This window comes from Bos indicus x Bos taurus, chromosome 10 (assembly GCF_003369695.1).
Source record: "Bos indicus x Bos taurus breed Angus x Brahman F1 hybrid chromosome 10, Bos_hybrid_MaternalHap_v2.0, whole genome shotgun sequence".
Lineage (NCBI taxonomy): Eukaryota > Metazoa > Chordata > Mammalia > Artiodactyla > Bovidae > Bos > Bos indicus x Bos taurus.
In genome coordinates this window covers 49,846,794-49,869,274 of record NC_040085.1, presented here as the reverse complement: position 1 = coordinate 49,869,274, position 22,481 = coordinate 49,846,794, and the positions used below count along the sequence as shown (strand labels likewise).

At 38.1% G+C, this 22,481-nt stretch overlaps 1 protein-coding gene across 2 annotated transcripts in view; it reads left to right on the top strand.

Annotated features, from left to right (window-relative positions):
- The window catches only part of UNC13C (unc-13 homolog C), a 706,036-nt gene that overhangs the window by 328,351 nt on the left and 355,204 nt on the right, over nucleotides 1-22,481 (top strand). For both annotated transcript variants that reach the window (XM_027553963.1, XM_027553962.1), the window contains 2 exons: nucleotides 6,668-6,895; nucleotides 8,151-8,292. In XM_027553963.1, the coding sequence (XP_027409764.1) occupies nucleotides 6,668-6,895; nucleotides 8,151-8,292 (370 nt within the window). The remainder of the gene's footprint in view (nucleotides 1-6,667; nucleotides 6,896-8,150; nucleotides 8,293-22,481) is intronic.

Below are 22,481 nucleotides of genomic sequence, written 5' to 3'. Positions count from 1 at the left end.
ACCTGGTTTTCAACTGTGCTTAGAAAAACATACAGAGTGGTCTTATTTGTTTTAAGAGGGATCATGTGCAAGGTTGGTGACCTGTGAGAGTCCTTACACCCAGCTGGAGAGCAAGATGGCCTAGTGGCAAGCACTGGGACAGCTTCCAGCCACAGTGTAAACCAGTCGTGTTAGCCAAATTTCTAGATGTCAGAGGCTATTTAAAAATAGAAAAAAATAAAGTTTTTTAAAAAATTTTGTTTAATTTTTTGTTGCTATTCATTTTCTTTCTTTCTCTTTTTGAAAAGGATTTGAAGTAATCTATGTAGCTAAGTGGTGAGACCAAAAAGTTCTGTCTTCTTCCTATCTCTTCCTTGCTCCCTTCTTTTTCTCTTACACAGTAAAAATGTTTTTTAAGTTCCCCCACCCCCCCCTTTTTTTTTTTTTTTTACAATTTATTTGTTCCCATAATCCCTATAAATAGTTTTAGACTCTGAAGTGATTGGGAAATCTTGAGAAAGCAAGTGTCTAAATAATGCTCATGAGATGCAGTTTTGATACACAATTGTGAGAGTGCATTCCTGATTTTGTGGAGGATTTCAAGACACAACTGTTTCTGAACTTCTTCTAAAAGATTGCATTTACTAAAAATGGGATGGTGGAATCTGGTGGGCTTCGTCTGGTGGAGAGGGCAGGAATGGTTGCTTCTGTTTGTTTGGAGCTGTAGATTTAATGACAGTGAAGTCACTTTATAGAAGGTGGCAGTTCCTGGAAAGGGGGCTCCCAGCCCACATTCCCCACCTCCAGGGCTGGGAGATGATGCTAGGCTGGATCTGTGCTCCTCCAGTTACCCTCCTGTTAAACATCAGTCCTTTGTTGTGTGGGAGAAATCATGCGGAGTGTGTGGCTTTGATCTTACAAGGAAAAGGAGGTGGCTGACTTAAAGATGGGGGAGTCGCAGGGCTGTTCCTTGAAAGATTGAAGGCTTGGTAAAAGAGGAGGGTTAAGATTATCTTGGTTGTTAAAGCAGCTAAAGGGAAAGGGCAGGAAATGCCAACTACATGCCCACCTATGTGATTTCATGGGAGAGGAAAGCAGGGACATCAAAAGCAGGTCCACCTACGTGATTTTACTGGTAAAGACAGTAAAAGCAGTAAAGTTTATCAGATTAGACACTCTTAGGGAGACACATGGCTCAGTATCAGATCCTGAGTGCAGGGTTAGTAACCACTTGTACCCTCTGGGTTCATCAACTTCAAATGCAGGTAAAGGGTTAATGGATGTTAATAATAAATTAGTATTAACATTCTTGTTATTATTATTTTCTACAGTCTCTCTGAACTCTGTTGTGTTTGGACTCCAATCTAGTGAACAGTTATAGAGAATTTAGCCTTGGCAGATGCTAAGCATGACACTGTCCAGGGCAAAGTTTTCAAGGAGTTGCTTCATGGGGCAAGTGAAGAACAAAACCCTAAAATTTCTTGTTAATGTGAAATTCTGTAATAAATGCTATACCCTCACCTTTGTCCTGAAATCCCTATGCTTATTCAGTTATTAGTATTGAAACTATAAAAGTATCTCATTTAATCCTTACAATGACCCTGTAAAGGAAAACAGTAATATTATTTCCTTCTTTTTCTCAGATGACAAAACTAAAGCTTACAGAAAGAATTAACTAGCCCAAGTTCAGATCATAAGTGGCAAATCAGAATTTTAACAGAAGGCTGTCTCCTCCTGTAACCACAGCACCATGAGTGCTATGCTCTTTGGTCTTATTTACAAGCAGTTTTCTTGATTTACTTTTTTCACTTATATTTGAACTTATGCCCTTGCTTTATGTTATTAAGTGCATGAAGTACATATGCCAACCAAATTCCACTTTTACAGTGGTGGGCACACATTTGTCTTCTGAAAATCCCAAATCTGAAGCTAAGAACCCAGTGTATTTTGTCTCTTCATAAGATAAGACAAAGAATGTCTGACATTTTACATAGCAATTCATTCTTGCTTCTTCCAGTATTTTTGGCCTTACGGTCACAGTGTGCAAAAAGTTTATAGCACATTAAATTAAACCCAGGGCCAAATTGAATAGTCAAATATAGTAATCATTTTCTTTTAGATTCCCCCAATAAACATTTTATCTTTATTGAGTGTATCTTATTTTCCAAGCAGTGTACTAGATACTTGGAATACACATTTAACTGAAGTTGGCCTTAAAGACTAAGATGTAGAAGATGTGTGTGTGTGTGTGTGTGTGTGTGTGTGTGTGTGTGTGTGTGTGTGTGTAAAACCAATACTGACGGAAGTAGTTGCATCAGTGTCGGTTGATAAATATTGAAGAATTCTGTAAGGCAGTTGCTTGAAATCAGCCATGTTAGGAATATTTACAGCACAGAAATCTGCAAATGCTATAAATCAAGTTTGGCTTTTGTTGTTTTGTTTTTTTCCCATGGAGGAGGGAAGAAAATGTGACCACTGAATTTAGAAAGCCAGGATTTCTTTTAAATAAAAGATAATATCATATGTTGAGAGTGGAGAGTAATGGAGAGTGAAAATGTTTTAGAACAGCTGTTGAAAAAATAGGAAAGAGAAGAGACTGGGGCCAAGGTGGGATGATGCATTTGTCACATACATATAGGTAATTATTTGTAAGGAAAATGGAAATTATAAATCACCATGTTAAAATGATGAAACTGTTACTTTCATATGAAATTTAGATGCTTGGGGTAATGAATAAAAATAAAAGAAAAATGAAGGTTTCTAGCTAATTGGCTTTGTTCCATTAAATTAGGTGTAAGGGCATCATGTGAGATAAGCCTGCCTCTGTTTAAGGTTGAATTCCCTTGCAGTCTTGTACATAATTGCATTTTCTGATCTGTCAATTAAGTGTTTTTAAAAGTAACAAAGATGAGTTCCATTTGGATAATGTATTACACTTTACAAAGTGCTTTCATTGTGTAATCTCTTTTGATCTTTATTGTTGATCTCTGGTTGACTTATTACTGTATTTCAGTGAAGCTGCTAGATCTTCTACCACATACTTTGAAGGAAGACTCATATAAATACAAATCTGTTTATCTCTGATGACTTTGAGATAAACAGAATAAGCCCAAAGGAAAAGAATAAACCAATAAGCCAAAGAGCTGGAAATTTATTTAAGAAATAGTTTCATTACAAAAATAAGATGAGATATGTGGGTTCAATAAATGATGGGGCAATGAAGTGTCATTGTAGATGAGTTACAAAAATTATGAATTGGTCTGTATCCCTGAACTAAATCAAAGTTGAATCATTTTTAAGATCAAAAGCATAAAAGCTATGTGTCTTTTCTAGAAATAATAGATAAAAGGCTCAAACATAAGTCTGTACTAACTTGCTCTCCCAGATTGGTGATTTTGCAATTTATGGGTCTGTCTGTTGTCTGTACATATTAGAGTAGATATTCTACTCCAGCATCAACAGCATTGGTGAATTATTTCAAAGTTAATTGTCAAACTTTCCTAATTGATTCAAGAGAATTTAAGTAGTGGTTGTTAAGTACAGAGGTTTGATTTCTTAGGAAGAAAATTCTTTTGACATTCTAACCTTGAATTTGGTAGTTATTATTGGGATGAACATTTATTATATGGATGGCAGTCAATTGGCTCTGCCTGAATTAGAAAAATAACCCAAAAGTTAATGCACTTAACTTTTGAGGACTTTAACATACTTTTCTAGAGCTTTGAGGGCATTAATAGACATAACAAGCATAGTTGTTTAGAAATAAAATATTGGGGGAAGCCAGTATTTTAATGATGCTTCTAACCCTTTACACATTCTTCCAATCCCCTTTAAAACCAAACTTTGAGGCACTTTGAATCTTGCAGGTGACTTTTTCAAGTCACTGTTGTTTTTTTTTCTATTTAATGACTATTCCAATACTTGAAGTAAAATATCTCTTTTGGGGAGTTGCAACTATGTAGTCTAGCCTATGCTAATTTTACTCTGTGAGAATTATGCTCTGTGGAACCAAGCCATTATTAACAAATCACAAGAATGCTTAAAGATACATAATTCACAAATGTGTAGTTATTCTAGGGCATGTTTTAACAGATCACTATGGCATTAAGAATGTCCCTTCAAATTATATCTTAAATGGAATATGTTAATTTTTAGTATTTTTTTTTAAATATGTGGTTTAAATTCTCAAAGGTTAAAAAAATATATAGAGGGAAACTGCTTTTTATACCAATAGAATATGCATCCCTTTTACCATACTTTTTAGTTACATCTTGATTACTACAAATGCATTTTTACCACTTTAGAAAACAAATGTTATATTTTCAAATAATGAGGATGTTCACTAAAATACTGATGTTAAATTTTATATGAATTTATTATAAGGAAAGTTCATAGTTGACCTTCCCTTTTAGTTTTAGTTTCTGTGTTTAAATCGGGTGCATAACATTTACAGAAGTAGATACAAAGAATATTAATGAGGCTATCCTTTGTGGTTGGAATTGTGTAGATAAATCATCACATTCAATCTCTAAACAATTTTATGAGCTATTAGTATGCCTATTTTATAAATACAGTATTTCAAAAAAATATAAGTTTGGCAGTATTTATAGTCATAGAGATAAAAATTGGAATGATTATTTTTGTGGGCTCCCAAATCACTGCAGATGGTGATTCCAGCCATGAAATTAAAAGACACTTAGTCTTTGGAAGGAAAGTTATGACCAACCTAGATAGCATATTCAAAAGCATATTCAAGAGACATTACTTTGCCAACAAAGGTCAGTCTAGTCAAGGCTATGGTTTTTCCAGTGGTCATGTGTGGATGTGAGAGTTGGACTGTGAAGCTGAGCACCGAAGAATTGATGCTTTTGAACTGTAGTGTTGGAGAAGACTCTTGCGAGTCCCTTGGACTGCAAGGAGATCCAACCAGTCCATTCTGAAGGAGATCAGCCCTGGGATGTCTTTGGAAGGAATGATGCTAAAGCTGAAACTCCAGTACTTTGGCCACCTCATGCGAAGAGTTGACCCATTGGAAAAGACTCTGATGCTGGGAGGGATTGGAGAAGGCAGTGGCATCCCACTCCAGTGCTCTTGCCTGGAAAATCTCATGGATGGAGGAGCCTGGTAGGCTGCAGTCCATGGGGTCGCTAAGAGTCGGACACGACTGAGCGACTTCACTTTCACTTTTCACTTTCATGCATTGGAGAAGGAAATGGCAACCCACTCCAGTACTCTTGCCTGGAGAATCCCAAGGACGGGGGAGCCTGGTGGGCTGCCATCTCTGGGGTCGCACAGAGCTGGACACAACTGAAGCGACTTAGCAGCAGCAGCAGCTGGGAGGGATTAGGAGCAGGAGGAGAAGGGGACTACAGAGGATGAGATGGCTGGATGGCATCACTGACTCGATGGACATGAGTTTGGGTAAACTCTGGGAGTTGGTGAAGGGAAGGACAGGGAAGCCTGGCGTGCTGCAATTCATGGGGTCACAAAGAATCAGACACGACTGAGCGACTGAACTGAATTACCTATAGCCACAATATTCTTTTCATTATATCTCAGTTGCTTCTGTACCAAAAAGTGTTTGGTTTCAGCAGCGACAGCCCCTCTGGACCCTGATACATGGTCTTTTACTTTCCTACTTCACACTCAGTAAGGAACCTTGAGAGTCAGAATCAAGGTCCACTGTTTGCTTGTGGAATACAGAGCAACCCAGAGGCCACACAGAGCATTGAGACTATCAGGCTGGTGGTTGGAGAAGCTGAGGAACTCAAGGATTGCCTTTTGGAAATTCTTCACTGTCAGGATTTGTTAACAAGAGTTTATGACACAAAGATAGTTTATAGCCCAGAAGATTGAGACCAATCATAACAAATAATGTCCTAGAAGTAAAAAAATTATTTTTTGAGTAGAAAGCGAAAATTTAGCCTGTTTAAAACTGTGGCCATATCGTAGAATGAGAGTTCATGTCTGTGGCCCATGATGTGGGGATGGTGCAGCCCAGTGGTTTCTAAATCCTTTTTAAATAGAATCACTTTCATTCCAAGTAAAATCTCACCCTATATTTCAATCTAATGGATAGTGGTAGTTGTCATTTTTCAAGGAAAAATGTAAGCTTTTAATTACGATAAATTTCATGAATTAAAAATAATCAGGCACTTTAGGTGAGTGCAAGTATTTGAAATGTTGATTTTTGAGTGACATGTGCCATATGTATCTGTTTCTCAATTTCGTCTTGGTTACCAAGTGAGTAAATATGTGTGGTATACCTGTGGCGGATTCATTTCGATATTTGGCAAAACTAATACAATTTTGTAAAGTTTAAAAACAAAATAAAATAAAAATATGTGTGGTATGTAACACATTTGATTGTGTGTGTTCCTTTGGTTTGGAAAGTTGTTTTTAAAAATCCAAACCAAATATTTGCACAGCTGTGATTCAGTTCAGTAATACAACTAAAAAACCCTGGGATCATGGATGTCCATTACCTACAGTAGCATAAGGGCTAGTCATTCTGAATCTCAGCATGGTGCTTATTCTCCTGATATTTTCTGAAAAAGCTACCCTGACTCCTGAGAATTAAATCATTCATTCATTCTCATGGTCTTCCTTTTTTTCTGACCCTCCTTCTCTTGGTCTATGAAAAAGAGCTTCATGTATATTTACGTCATCATCAATTTTTCTATTATAGGAGCAGCAGAAAAGAGTTCTAAGCATGGTGCAGAAGATAAGACTCAAACCATTATTACAGCCATGAAAGAAAGAATGAAGATCAGGGAGACAAACAGGCCAGAGGTGTTTGAAGTAATTCAGGAAATGTTTCAGATATCTAAAGAAGATTTTGTGCAGTACACAAAGGCAGCCAAACAGAGTGTACTGGATGGGACATCTAAGTGGTCAGCAAAAATAACCATTACAGGTAAAAATGAGTCTTTTGAAAAAAATTTCATTCCACTTTGAGATTTTTATATATGTTAGAAATCACTGCTAATAATTGTTATAGGCAAAATAAGTAGATTTTTTTCAGTCTTGTCAACTTTGAAGTCTAATTGAAACTTCAAATTTCTAAAAGGTATGGCAGATAATTGAAGTCATTTCAGTCCATGTCTCATTCTAATCAAAAGCTCTTTGAGAGGAAGAAAGTTCTGTTTTATATTTGTCAATACCCTGCAGTTTACAAGAGATTAGTTTTGTTGCTGCCTGACACTGATAAATGACAAGTAGCCAATAATCTCTTTAGTCAGTTTTTCTTAATGAGAAAACAAATATCATTTTACTTACTCCTGGATCCATACCCCTTATCCATTTGATCCTTGACTCAATGCAATTTGAGTAAAGTGATGTCTAGTAATTTGAACTTCTGAAGTTGTTCGTAATAGTAACAGCAGCTGCATAGGTTATCATGTTAATATTTACCAAGCCTCTTAACTCACTCATATTGTATTCAAAAGGTAAAATAAAGAAGCTTTTCTTTAATACTGACAGTAAACTTATATACGGAGAAGGCAATGGCACCCCACTCCAGTGCTCTTGCCTGGAGAATCCCATGGATGGAGGAGCCTGGTAGGCTGCAGTCCATGGGGTCACTAAGAGTCAGACACGACTGAACGACTTCACTTTCACTTTTCACTTTCACGCGTTGGAGAAGGAAATGGCAACTCACTCCAGTGTCCTTGCCTGGAAAATCCCAGGGTCGGGGGTGCCTGGTGGGCTGCCATCTATGGGGTCGCACAGAGTTGGACACGACTGAAGCGACTAAGTAGCAGCAGCAAACTCATATACACAAACATATTTTAAATTACAGACTTTGAACTACATTGGATAATTCAAAATATTTACTGAATTAATCAGCTTAATGTTTGTGCATTATCATTTGTCTATACATGCATGCAGTGACATATGAGTAGATAGCTAATAAATATATGTAGATGTATGTCTATAGCTACTGTTCATTACAGGCAAAAGGAAATATCAGTCAAAGAAAGATTTTAATGTTGTGTGATTCATTCTTTCATGAAACATTTTGTTAAATCCTGTTTTTCACGAGACTGAAAGCAATGGGGATGTGTCTGCAAACCCAAAGGACAAAGTAATAGAAAACGTTTCCTTCATTGTCAGTTTTTTTGTTTCTGAAAAAATACTTATACTAAAAGTTTGAATTTGGTTTGTTTCAGTGGTTTCTGCACAAGGCTTGCAGGCAAAAGACAAAACAGGGTCTAGTGACCCGTATGTTACAGTTCAGGTCGGAAAGAACAAAAGAAGGACTAAAACCATTTTTGGAAACTTGAATCCAGTATGGGATGAAAAGTTTTATTTGTAAGTATATAATGGAAAACTATTAAAATATTGAAATATTTGGTAAATTTACAAGCATGCAAAATACACAAGCAATAATTATCTCATGTTTTAATTGTATCTATGCAGGAATTATAAAAAGATGTTGTGAACTGATATTGTGAACTTATTTAATAGTCTTATTTATTATTTGTTCCTCATCTTGAGAACAAGTGAATAAAAATAATATTACAAACAAAAAAGGTGGCACAGCTGGGGTTAGTTTGCAGGAGAAAAAAAATGATTACAACATGATCTGTAACTTGAGTTGACCCAGTATAGTGAGGAATTTACAGGCTTGATTCAACAATATCTTGACATCTGAAGATTTATGACTGAAAACAGTAGAAAGACTTTGAGCATCCCATGGCCTATCACACCCATACCAGGCTGTACTGATGAAATGGTTGATGATAACTTTTAGAACCTCTCATTTTCTGTGGGTCATTTATTTTTAAACCTTTTATATCCTGTACCAAACAGCAAGGAATCATTTTTCTGTCAAGGGTTCTTTTCTTTCTGTCACTCCTTCTTAGAGAGAGATAAGATGACTTCCAGTTACCATTTGTTGGAAATGAAAATCCCAATCTATGAGTTTAAAAGTAAACAATGCTTTTCTCTTTCTTTCTTTCTTTCTTTGTTAATGGTTTAAACATGGATCTCCTTTACATGCTAAGTAAACAAACACAACACATACAGATTGTTTGGGAACGTGGGAAATAGTTTGTATGAAATAAGAGTTTTTCATGTGTATATTGGCTTAGGAAGTGTTAAGAAAAGGATGTGGAAAATGAGTTGGGACCCAATAACAGAGGGTACCAGAGAGAGTGTTAAGAGCTTTCTGTGATTTCTCCCTTCAGACTACTGGGAGAAACAATTTTACTATCTCTTCATTTGTTAACAGAAGATAAGAAACTGATTGATAATCAAAAATTCTTATTCCTAAGGCAGTCAAGTAAGTGAATAAAGCAGGGTAAGGACCCTAAAGGAGAGGGAAAGGCACTGTTGCAAACTTGAGAGCAAGTGACTCATGGGCAAGAAACGTCTCCATTGCCATGCAGTCTTGTAGGTGCAATGCAGCTAGAGCTTCATTTTGTAGGAGAAACTGAGCATTTGAAAGTTCAAAACCAGCAAAGTGAATCAGTTATACATATACATACACCAACACTTCTTTTCCCATATAGGTCATTATAGAGCATTAAGTAGAGTTTCCTATGTTATACAGTATATCATACAGCTTTACTTTGTAATAAATAAAGTCATAATATCAGGTAGTCCTAGTTGTCCAACTTTTTCTTTTTTCAAAGTTATTTTATATATTTTAGAACCTTTTAATTATTTCCATGTGTATGTTTTAATTGTCATTTTTTCGTACAAAGGAAAGCCTGGGATGGTTTTGATTGCTTTATTCCCTTGGCTAAGAGTTCCAGTATAATGCCAAGTAGAAATGATAAAAGCAGACATCCTGGCTTTGTTCCTGATATTAGAGGGAAGCAGTTCCTTTCTTGATTAACTCTGATATTACCTGTGGACTTGTAGATGCCACTTTTCCACTTAAGACAGCAATCTTCTATTTCCAGTAGGCTAAGGGTTTTGATCAGAAATCAATACTGCATTTTGTCTAAGCTTTTACTGCATACTGAGATGATTGATTCTAAATGTCATTTTGAAAAATATACTTGGACAATATTGTTCCATTGTCTTTGTGTTTTCGTTGCTTTCTTATTTTTCATGAAAAATCTGTTGTCTTCTTTGTTCCTCTGTACATGTTATCCCCTACCCCCATGATTGCTTTTAAAGTTTTGTTTTCTTTACTCACCCATACAATTTGATTATGGTATGCCATGGTTTAAATTTTCTTTGTGTTTCTGGTGCTTAGGGTTTATTGAGCTACTTGAGCCTATGAGTCTGAAGTTTTCTTTAAATTTGGAAAAAGTTTGGCCATAATTTCTTCAAATATCCTTTCTGCTTCTGTCTTCTGGAGGTTTCACTTACACATATATAAAGCCTCTTGAAGTTGTCCCACAAACCATGGATGCTCTGCCCACCCCTCCCCCCCACACCCTTTCCTTTCTCTGTGTTTCACTTTGAATTATTTCTGGTGCTGTGACTTCTTCTTCTGTAATGTCTGCTGCTGCTAAGTCACTTCAGTTGTGTCCAACTTTGTGTGACCCCCATAGACAGCAGCCCACCAGGCTCACCTGTCCCTGGGATTCTCCAGGCAAGAACACTGGAGTGTGTTGCCTTTTCCTTCTTCAATGCATGAAAGTGAAAAGTGAAAGGGAAGTCGCTCAGTCGTGTCCGACTCTTAGCGACCCCATGGACTGCAGCCTACCAGGCTCCTCCATCCATGGGATTTTCCAGGCAAGAATACTGGAATGGGGTGCCGTTGCCTTTTCCATCTGTAATGTCAAATCTACTCTTAATCCAAGCCACTGTATTTTTCATCTTAGATGTTTTAGTTGCCATATAAAGAAGTTCAGATTGAGTCTTTGCATCTTCGGCAACTCTACTTAACTGTTTTAAAAATTAAGATGTACTTGGAGGAGGTAAAGTTCATAGGAAAATTGAAGAGCCCATGTAGGGATTTCCCAATATACCTTCTATTCCTACACATGCATACCCTACCTCTATTATTACCATCTCCAAAGAGAGTGTGGGTGTATTGTTACAATTGATAAACCTACATTCAGTCAGTTAGTTCAGTCAGTTCACTCAGTCATGTCCAACTCTTTGTGACCCCATGAATCGCAGCACGCCAGGCTTCCCGGTCCATCACCAACTCCCAGAGTTCACTCAAACTCACGTCCATTGAGTCGGTGATGCCATCCAGCCATCTCATCCTCTGTAGTCCCCTTCTCCTCCTACCCCAGTCCCTCCCAGCATCAGAGTCTTTTCCAATGAGTCAACTCTTCGAATGAGGTGGCCAAAGTACTGGAGTTTCAGCTTTAGCATCATTCCTTCCAAAGAACACCCAGGGCTGATCTCCTTCAGAATGGATTGGATGGATCCTCTTGAGAGTCCAAGGGACTCTCAAGAGTCTTCTCCAACACCACAGTTCAAAAGCATCAATTCTTCGGGGCTCAGCTTTCTTCACAGTCCAACTCTCACATCCATACATAACCACTGGAAAAACCATAGCCTTGACTAGACAGACCTTTGTTGGCAAAGTAATGTCTCTGCTTTTGAAAATGCTGTCTAGGTTGGTCATAACTTTCCTCCCAAGGAGTAAAAGTCTTTTAATTTCATGGCTGCAGTCACCATCTGCAGTGATTTTGGAACCCAAAAAAATAAAGTCTGACACTGTTTCCCCAACTATTTCCCATGAAGTGATGGGACCAGATGCCATGATCTTCATTTTCTGAATGTTGAGCTTTAAGCCAACTGTTTCAGTCTCCACTTTCACTTTTATCAAGAGGCTTTTTAGTTCCTCTTCACTTTTTGCCATAAGGGTGGTGTCATCTGCATATCTGAGGTTATTGATATTTCTCCCAGCAATCTTGATTCCAGCTTGTGCTTCTTCCAGTCCAGCGTTTCTCATGATGTACTCTGCATAGAAGTTAAATAAGCAGGGTGACAATATACAGCCTTGACATACTTCTTTTCCTATTTGGAACCAGTCTGTTGTTCCATGTCCAGTTCTAATTGTTGCTTCCTGACCTGCATATAGGTTTCTCAACTGGCACAAGATAATCACTCAAAATTCATAGGAGACATAAAATTTCTCATAGTATTTATATTCTATATATTTGGATAAATGTATAACAACAGTATTCATCATTATGGTATCATACACACTATTTTCACCGCCTTAAAAATCCTCTGCTCATCACCTGTTCATTACTCCTCACTCCGCCAATTCTTGACAATGACTAATCTTTTACTGTCTCCAAAATTTTGCCTATTCTAGGAGGCCCTATTATTTTGAGTTATACAATATGTATTCTTTCCAATCTGGAAAGAATTTTTTCCATTTATTTATATACATTTAAGATTCTGTGTTTTTTTTTCATGGTTTGATAGCTCATTTCTTTTTTAGCACTGAGTAATATTTGTCTTTCTGTACTAGAATAATAGTATCTTGAATTTATCCATTCACCTACTGAAGAATGTCTTGGTTACTTCCAAGTTTTAACCATTGTGAATAAAGCTGCTATAAATAATGTAGGTTTTTATGTGGCCATAAGTTTTTTGCTCCTTAGGGTAAATGCCAAGGGGTATGATTGCTTGATTGTATGATAAGAGTATGTTTAGTTCAGTAAGAAACTGACAAACTGTCCTCTAAAGTGGCTATACTATACCATTTTGCATTCTCACCAGCAATCAGTAATAGTTCTTGCTCCATATCCTCTCTAGCTTTTGACATTGCCTGCATTTTGAGTTTTGGTCGTTGTGATGGGTGTGTAGTGATACTTTGTTGTTGTTTTATTAATACTGTGATTTTCATTTAAGACATACTTTATGGGATATATTTTCATTTGCTTCTTTGCCATCCTTTTTATTTTCTTTGATGAGGTGTCAAGGTTTTTGGCCCAATTTTAAATCAAGTTATTATTATTGAATTTTATTATTTCTTTGAATATTTTGGAAAATAGACTTTCATCACATGTGTGTCTTAAAAATACTTTGTCCCTATCTGTGGCTTGTCTTCCCATTCCTCCGATACTGTCCTGTACTTAACTTTCTGATTCATGCGATTACTATGACAGTTGTTTTTATGCCCTTAACTCCCTTATCATCTGTGTCCATCCTTGGTTAGTTTAGATTGATATTTTTTTTCCCCTTATTTTGTGTCATGTTTTCATGCCACTTCATGTGCCTGATGGTTTAGATTGGATAACAGACTTTGTGAATATTACCTTATTGGTTGCTGAATACTTTTCAGTTCAGTATAGTCGCTCAGTCGTGTCCGACTCTTTGCGACCCCATGAATCACAGCACGCCAGGCCTCCCTGTCCATCACCAACTCCCGGAGTTCACTGAGACTCACGTCCATTGAGTCAGTGATGCCATCCAGCCATCTCATCCTCTGTAGTCCCCTTCTCCTCCTGCCCCCAATCCCTCTTAGTATCAGAGTCTTTTCCAGTGAGTCAACTCTTCACATGAGGTGGCCAAAGTACTGGAGTTTCAGCTTTAGCATCATTCCTTCCAAAGAAATCCTAGGACTGATCTCTTTTAGGATGGACTGGTTGGATCTCCTTGCAGTCCAAGGGACTCTCAAGAGTCTTCTCCAACACCACAGTTCAAAAGCATCAATTCTTCAGCGCTCAGCCTTCTTCACAGTCCAACTCTCACATCTATGCATGACCACAGGAAAAACCATAGCCTTGACTAGACGGACCTTTGTTGGCAAAGTAATGTCTCTGCTTTTGAATATGCTATCTAGGTTGGTCATAACTTTCCTTCCAAGGAGTAAGAGTCTTTTAATTTCATGGCTGCAGTCACCATCTGCAGTGATTTTGGAGCCCCCCAAAATATAAAGTCTGACACTGTTTCCACTGTTTTCCCATCTATTCCCCATGAAGTGATGGGACCGGATGCCATGATCTTCGTTTTCTGAATGTTGAGCTTTAAGCCAACTTTTTCACTCTCCACTTTCACTTTCTTCAAGAGGCTTTTTAGTTCCTCTTCACTTTCTGCCATAAGGGTGGTATCATCTGCATATCTGAAGTTATTGATATTTCTCCCGGCAGTCTTGATTCCAGCTTGTGTTTCTTCCAGTCCAGCATTTCTCATGATGTACTCTGCCTATAAGTTAAATAAGCAGGGTGACAATATACAGCCTTGACATACTCCTTTTCCTATCTGGAACCAGTCTGTTGTTCCATGGTCAGTTGTAACTTTTGCTTCCTGACCTGCATACAGATTTCTCAAGAGGCAGGTCAGGTGGTCTGGTATTCCCATCTCTTTCAGAATTTTCCACAGTTTATTGTGATCCACACATCAAAGGCTTTGGCATAGTCAATAAAGCAGAAATAGATAACATCCTCTAAATATTCCTGAGCTCTGTTCTGAGGTGTAGTTAAATTACATGGAAACCCTTTAGTTCTTGCTTTTAAAATTTATTAAGTGGAAATGAAACGGCACTCAACTTCAGGCTAATTACTCCTCAGTGCTGAAGCAAGACTTTTCCATATCCTCTGCCAACTGACTCATGAATGATAAACTTTTCTTATGTGTGCAGTAGACATAAGCACTACTTCTGGCCTTGGTGAGTGCTGGGCATTGTGACATCTAATCATTTTGAGGATGGCTTCTAACCTGGCCTTGGTTAGTTTTATCACATGCATGCACTTGTTACTCAACTGGTTGCTCAAGATGAGCCTGTAGCAGTTTGGAAGTTGGTGTTTTTGTTTTTGTTTTTGTTTTCAGTTCAGTTCTCTTCTTTTTGATAGTATGCCTTGTGACTTCTAACTGCTTTGGTTTCCTCAGATTTTCAGCTCTGTCTTTCTAACTCAGAGAGTTCAGTGGACTCTACCTGGCTTTCCTCTCTTTGCACAGTGGCCTGGAAATTCCCTCAGGGAAGTTAGCTGAAGTAATGGTGAGGTTCACCTTGATAATTTTTTTCTTTTTTTGGTCTTCTTGAAATCACTGTTGACAAATCATTCAGTATGAAAAACAATATTTCAAATATTTTGCTCACTTTTTCACTTTTCATGTGAGGGTGTATCTCTAGTCCCTCTTACTACTTCTTGACTAGAATAGAAAGTCTGGAATTTTGAATTTAATTGGTTAGCACAACAAAATAAGATAGTATGAGAGCCAACACAGGACATGTGAAACAGGGTACCTCTGGATATATGTGATCCATAGGTTGCCAGTTGCAGTCTATGAAACAAAGCAGCAGTCCCCAACCTTTTAAATAAAGCATCCTTAATGCTGTAGTATTATGTCAGCAGCATTAGACAGACATTACTACAGAAATGCTGAAATAGTCTAGTTTTCTAATCCTGCAAAGGGCCCCCTTTGACAAATCATCTGAGTAATGGTACATACATGCAATGAGAAAACTGCCCCAAATCAAGACAAGTTCCACCCAAAAGAACTAGATATGACAGCGTCCAGTTCTCATTATGTCAGGAATAGTGTTTGTCCCCACTGGACAGGTCAGAAAACATCATGGTTCATGGGCTGAGTATATTGAAATAGGTAGTTAAAATATGAGGTTTTGATATGCTGATTGGCAGTTTTCCGTGTAATTTACTGTATGCTTGGTTTTCCTTTCAATAAGAGACACCACATACTGGCAACAACAATATAAGTATTTTTTAAACAGCTGTCCTTTCAAGGAAGAGGAAATTTAAATTTAATGTACCCTGCTATACATATATATATATATATATATATTGCTTATTTTCACCTCTCCATCAATATTTATGAGCTGTAAGTAAAACTATGCTCACAAATATTTTGTTTCTTTCCTTCTAGAATGTAAAATATGAATGTCTAAATTTTCAACAGTAATTAATTTTGTTGCCAGCTACCTGAACGCAAAGATTCCATTTTTATTATTGATGTTCTGTATCATTGGTTCTAGAAATACTATTTTGAATCTACCTGTGCATGTTTTCATTTGACCATGAAAATGGTATGAAAATTACAAACTTATCTTTCTTTATAAGGGGCTTTCTTTGGCAGGAGGAAATGAGTTCATGGAGAATTTATGTGCAGATTTTGAAAAATGCATATATGTCATAGATGAACTCATCCATGCCTCCCACTAACCTGACAGTTCTGCCCTGTGAACTGGAGTGTAAAAACATGTCCTGAGGTTCTGAAAATAGGATGGCTTATTAATGGTGTGACTTTAGCTTGCATTTGGGGCCATTTGTTTAAATTCTGAACTTTCGCTTTTCTAATATGAAAAACTGGGATAATGCACACTTCATAGGATTGATATATTTCTTGAGATAATGTATATAGAGCTTTTGTTACCTGTTAAGCATATTCAAAATGGCAGTTGTATTATTACAGTGATTAACATTAGTGACATCATATCCTTTGTGCCCAGGAGGAAACATAGCAGTAATACTTTAATATTGAAAAAGTTCCATTCTGAATAATGAGGCCAAGATTAGTCTGATGAACAAGGTGCTGTAGGAAGGAAGTACTGCTGAAATAAGACTTTGAGAATTGAAATTGAGTGAAATATTGAGAGATGGTTTTATCCAACTCCTTCATTTTATTGATGAAAAAATCAAAGCTTAGACAGGTTATAGTACAGTCAAGTCTACGAAGGAGTCCCCTATTGTGAAATCAAAAATAAGATACAAGTAGAAATACAGAGGTCTGTTTTTACCCACATTTAAATTCTTCCTTCGGAAAAAATGCAGTTGACCTGAACCAACAAGGCAGTCACAAGCTGGTAAGACAAAAATGCAAATGAAGTAATTTTTCAATTTTTTTTGCTTGAAAGCTTAATTGTTCTCCCACTAATGGCACTTTGATGCCCTCAAGAGATTAATGCTAAGTGATTTCAATTTTAATTCTACCTCTCTTACCGTGGGTTAAAAAGAGAAGTTGAAAAATTTTAATCTTCAAAAGCTATGAATGTGTGATTCTAGAACGGGGCACTCTGGAGAGTGTTTACAGGGAAAAGAGCCATGACCAATTAAGCCCTTGCAGAAATGTGGGTTAGCAGGGGTTGTAAATGTGGAATTTTTAAAATATCACATGAGAGTTAAGCTAATATATATAAAAACACTTTGAAAATGATAATGTTATGTAAATCTAAGGTGCTCATTATCTTTGCTCTTGGATCCTAGTAATTTATGTATTTGATCATTACATAATTAATTATGACATTTTATTTTATTTTCCTGTGCTACAGTTAATGAAATGTTTATGCTTATCATAAACCATTCCCTCAAGAGGGAAAGGAGTCAGTCTCTCCAGTGTATTCTAGAGAGAAAATGGCAGTATTGTCTGCCCCTTTGAATAAGAAATTTTGTGGTTAGGAGACTTAGATTATATGTTATATGTTGATACTCTGATTTCTAGAGAACCCTATAGTTGATCCATGGTGCCTCATTTTTGCTAACATAGGAAATGAAAACAAAATGTCACACTGACTACCTCTCGGAGGGGCAGTAGCAGGCATGTATTGGCTATCTTGTTTTGACTGGTATTAACCACTAGAGTAAAGAGTTAATTTAAAAAAGAGTCTAGTCAATGCAATGCCTATGGTAGGAGTATAGACATTCCCTCATTTATTCATGGTAATGTTGAATAGACATGGCAGTGGTGTTTAAACATTCTACTCATGTATTGTCTGAACAACCAGCTCCACTTGCTTAGTGGGGTATCAGCTAAATTCTACTTCCGTTTCCTTATATTCAAAGCACTGTACTGGGTCCATGGGAAGTACTGACTTGAATAATTTCATATTATATTAAAAAAAAAACTCTCTGGACTTAAAGTTTATAAACCTAAGTTCCAGAGCCCTTCTGGATTCAGCATGCTTCTTAACCACCAGGAAATGCCTCAACCTCTTTGAATCTCAGGTTCACAGTGGGTTGTTGTTGTTCAGTCACTCAGTCATGTCTGACTCTTTATGACCCCATGGACTGTAGCACACCAGGCTTCCTTGTCCTTCACTATCTCCCAGAGTTTTTCAAACTCATGTCCAGTGAATCTGTGATGCCATCCAATCATCTCATTCTCTGTTGTCCCCTTCTCCTTTCAGTCTTTCCCAGCATCAGAGTCTTTTCCAATGAGTCTGTTCTTTGCATCAGGTGGCCAAAGTATTGGCGCTCCAGCTTCAATATCAGTGCTTCCAATGAATACTCAGAGTTGATTTTCTTTAGGATGGACTGGTTGGATCGCCTTGCTGTCCAGTGGACTCTCCAGAGTCTTCTCCAGCACCACAGTTCAAAAGCATCAATTCTTTGGCGCTCAGCTTTCTTTATGGTCCAACTCTCACATTCACACGTGAGTAGTTGGAAAAGCCATAGCTTTGACTATACAGACCTTTGTTGGCAAAGTGATGTCTCTGCTTTTCAATATACTAGGTTTGTGTATTGTGTCTAGGTTTGTTCACAGTGGGCATTGAGCACAGAATGCTCAAAGTATTCCCCACCTTGACTCAGTAAAGTTATTGTTATGAAGTAGTATTATACAGAAGCTCCTTTAACCCAGAAGTATCAGAAACTCATAATGCTGTTATTTATAGAGGTGTGATTGCCTTGGCCCTCGAAATATATGCCACCTATGTTCAATTCACAGCAACCCAGATGGAGTGGCACACTGAGTGTCTCAGGCCCAGGACTCTCCACCATGCCGTGTGCTGCTCAGCCCAGGGCTGAGTATGAATTAAGCATAAACTAATCTCCATAGGAGATAGCATTTAAATACCACAATTAAATAAAAATGTCTTTAGAGCATGGCAGGTTCATATTTTAAAATGACAGCCTGAAGGTAATCAAGGATTTGATGTATTGCCTGGATTACTAGCGCAGGCCTCTTCTGGACTACGTGGGAAGGGAGCATTTCCGCAGTCTTCTGAGCTGGCTTGCAACAATGGTATCAGCATCAGGAAGTCATTTGTCAAGAAGATAGTCCCACATTTGTCCAAATCAAGAAGGCACTTAGTCACAATTTACGGGGTTACAGATTTGTTTGCTAATCATTTGTCTATATTGTGGCACCATGGGGATGTATAACCAATAGAAAAGAAAGAAAGAAAGTGAAGTTGCTCAGTCATGTTCGACTTTTGCAACTCCATGGACTGTAGCCTATCAGGCTCCTCTGTCCATGGAATTTTCCAGGCAAGAATAGTGGAGTGGGTTGCCATTTCCTTCTCCAGGAGATCTTCCCAACCCAGGGATTGAACCTGGGTCTCCTGCATTGTAGGCAGACGCTTTACTGTCTGAGCCACCAGGGAAGTCCATATAACCAATATTGCCTTTAATTTGGTAAATGTGGTTGAGCCAATACCCATCTATACACAGCAGAGCCAATAGAATAGCACCTGCTTCATGAATGACTTGTATGAGAACTTAAAGGTTTGATCATAAGGAGAGGAGCAGGTATAGAAAGAAGATTGGATGAAATTCAATGAGGTTAGAATTAAGCTTAGAGCCACCAAAAAGATTTATAGTCAACAAACTGTAAAATTTCAGAACAGGACAGATGTTTGGAGATACTGCTGTGATGTTCTATAGGCTAAGATATAGGGGGCCATGTATTTATGGAGGAGCCTGGTAAGCTGCAGTCCATGGGGTCGCTAACAGTTGGACACGACTGAGCAACTTCACTTTTACTTTTCACTTTCATGCCTTGGAAAAGGAAATGGCAACCCACTCCAGTGTTCTTGCCTGGAGAATCCCAGGGACAGGGGAGCCTGGTGGGCTGCCGTCTATGGGATTGCACAGAGTCGGACATGACTGAAGTGATTTAGCAGCAGTAGCAGTAGCAGTATTTAGTTTTATAGTGAGGATCAAATAGAGTTCAGACAAAATGCCCCAAATATTTAGGGAGTAGGGGATTGCAAACAGCAAGCTCAGGACAATGGGGGCTATTCTGTAGAGATCCCTCTTGGTGAGAAGAAAGGGTCTACATTTAAACTGACCCATAGAAAAGAGATCAGGAGGAAACAAATGTTATTATGGACACAGAGTGTCCTTGCAGGAATACAAGAAAAGCCAACAGCAGAACTCCAACAGCAGAAATTATTGTGACCTTTTAGTTTCTTTCTATTTTTTCCTCTGACATTTGTCCATCTTTGCCTGTTTTTCTCCATCTCTGCCCTTTGTTATATTTTTCCTCCTCTCTCTCCATTTCTGCCCTTATTTCCCTTTCATTCTCTCTGTCTTGCTTTGCCCAATCTATCACTGTTCTGCCTACTGTCCCTTTGCCCTCTCCCCCTTCTTTTCTCACTTCTCTGTACTCTGGTATCATTGCTGATCACTACTCAGTCAATCAGTTCAGTCGTGTCCAACTCTTTGTGACCCCATGGACTACAGCACACCAGGTTTTCCTGTCCATCACCAACTCCCAAAGCTTGCTCAAACTCATGTCCATGGAATCGGTGATGCCATCCAACCATCGCATACTTTGACATCCCCTTCTCCTCCTGCCTTCAATCTTTCCCAATATCAGGGTCTTTTCCAATGAGTCAGTTTATCGCATCAGGTGGCCAGAGTATCCGAGCTTCAGCTTCAACATCAGTCCTTCCAATGAACGTTCAGGACTGATTTCCTTTAGGATTGACTGATTTCATCTCCTTGCAGCCAAGGGGCTCTCAAAATTCTTCTCCAACATTAATTCTTCTCCAAGTCATCAATTCTTCAGCGCTCAGCTTTATAGTCCAACTTTCACATCCTTACATGACTAATGGAAAACCATAGCTTTGACTAGACAGACTTTGTTGGCAAAGTAATGTCTTTGTTTTTAACATGCTGTCTAGATTATACATAGCTTTTCTTCAAAGGAGCAAGGATCTTTTAATTTCATGGCTGAAGTCCCCATCTACAGTGATTTTGGAGCCCAAGAAATAAAGTCTGTCACTCTTTCCATTGGTTCCCCATCTATTTGCCATGAAGTGATGGGACCAGATGCCATGATCTTTGTTTTTAGAATGTTGAGTTTTAAGCCAGCTTTTGCACTCTCTTGCTTCACTTTCATTAAGAAGCTCCTTAGTTCTTCTTTGCTTTCTGCCATAAGTGTGGTGTCATCTTTGTATCTGAGGTCATTGATATTTCTTCTGGCAATCTTGATTCCAGCTTGTGCTTCATCCAGCCTGGCATTTCTCATGATGTACTCTGCATATAAGATTAATAAGCAGGGTGACAATATACAGCATTGACGTTCTCCTTTCCTGATTTGGAACCAGTCTGTTGTTCCATGTCTAGTTCTAACTGTTGCTTCCTGACCTGCATACAGATTTCTCAGGAGGCAGGTCTGGTATTCCCATCTCTTTAGGAATTTTCCACAGTTAGTTTTGATCCACACAGTCAAAGGCTTTGGCATAGTCAATAAAGTAGAAGTAGATATTTTTCTGGAACTTTCTTGCTTTTTTGATGATCCAGTGGATGTTAGCAATTTGATATCTGGTTCCTCAGCCTTTTCTAAACCGAGCTTGAACATCTGGGAGTTCACGGTTCACGTACTGTTGAAACCTGGCATGGAGAATTTTGGGCATTACTTTGCTAGCATGTGAGATGAGTGCAATTGTGCAGTAGTTTGAGCATTCTTTGGCATTGCCTTTCTTTGGGGTTGGAATGAAAACTGACTTTTTCTAGTCCTGTGGCCACTGCTGAGTTTTCCAAATTTGCTGGCTTATTGAACGCAGCACTTTCACAACATCATCTTTTAGGACTTGAAATAGCTCAACTGGAGTTCCATTACCTCCACTAGCTTTGTTCGTAGTGATCCTTCCCAAGTCCCACTTGACTTCACATTCCAGGATGTCTGTCTCTAGGTGAGTGATCACACCATCATCATTGTCTGGGTTGTGAAGATCTGTTTTGTACAGTTCTGTGTATTCTTGCCACCTCTTCTTAATAGCTTCTGCTTCTTTTATGTCCTTCCCATTTCTGTTCTTTATTGTGCCCATTTTTGCATGAAAAGCTCCATTTTTATCTCTAATTTTCTTGAGATCTCTAGTGTTTCCCATTCAATTGTTTTCCTCTATTTCTTTGCATTGGTCACTGAGGAAGGCTTTCTTATCTCTCCTTGCCATTTTTTTGGAACTCTGCGTTCAAATGAGTATGTCTTTCCTTTTCTCTGTTGTCTCTAGCTTCTTTTCTTTTCTCAGCTCTTTGTAAGGCCTCCTAAGACAACCATTTTGCCTTCTTGAATTTCTTTTTCTTGGGGATGGTCTTGATCACTACCTCCTGTACAGTGTCATGAACCTGCATCCGTAGTTCATCAGGCACTCTGTCTATCAGATCTAGTTCCTTGAATCTATTTCTCACTTCCACTGTATAATCATAAGGGTTTGATTTAGGTCATACCTGAATGGTCTAGTGGTTTTCCCAATTTTCTTCAATTTACGTCTGAATTTGGCAATAAGGAGTTCATAACCTTAGCACAGTCAGCTCCCGGACTTGTTTTTGCTGACTGTATAGAGGTTTTTCATCTTTGGTTGCAAAGAATATAATTAATCTGATTTTGGTTTTGACCATCTGGTGATGTCCATGTGTAGAGTCTTCTCTTGTGTTGTTGGAAGA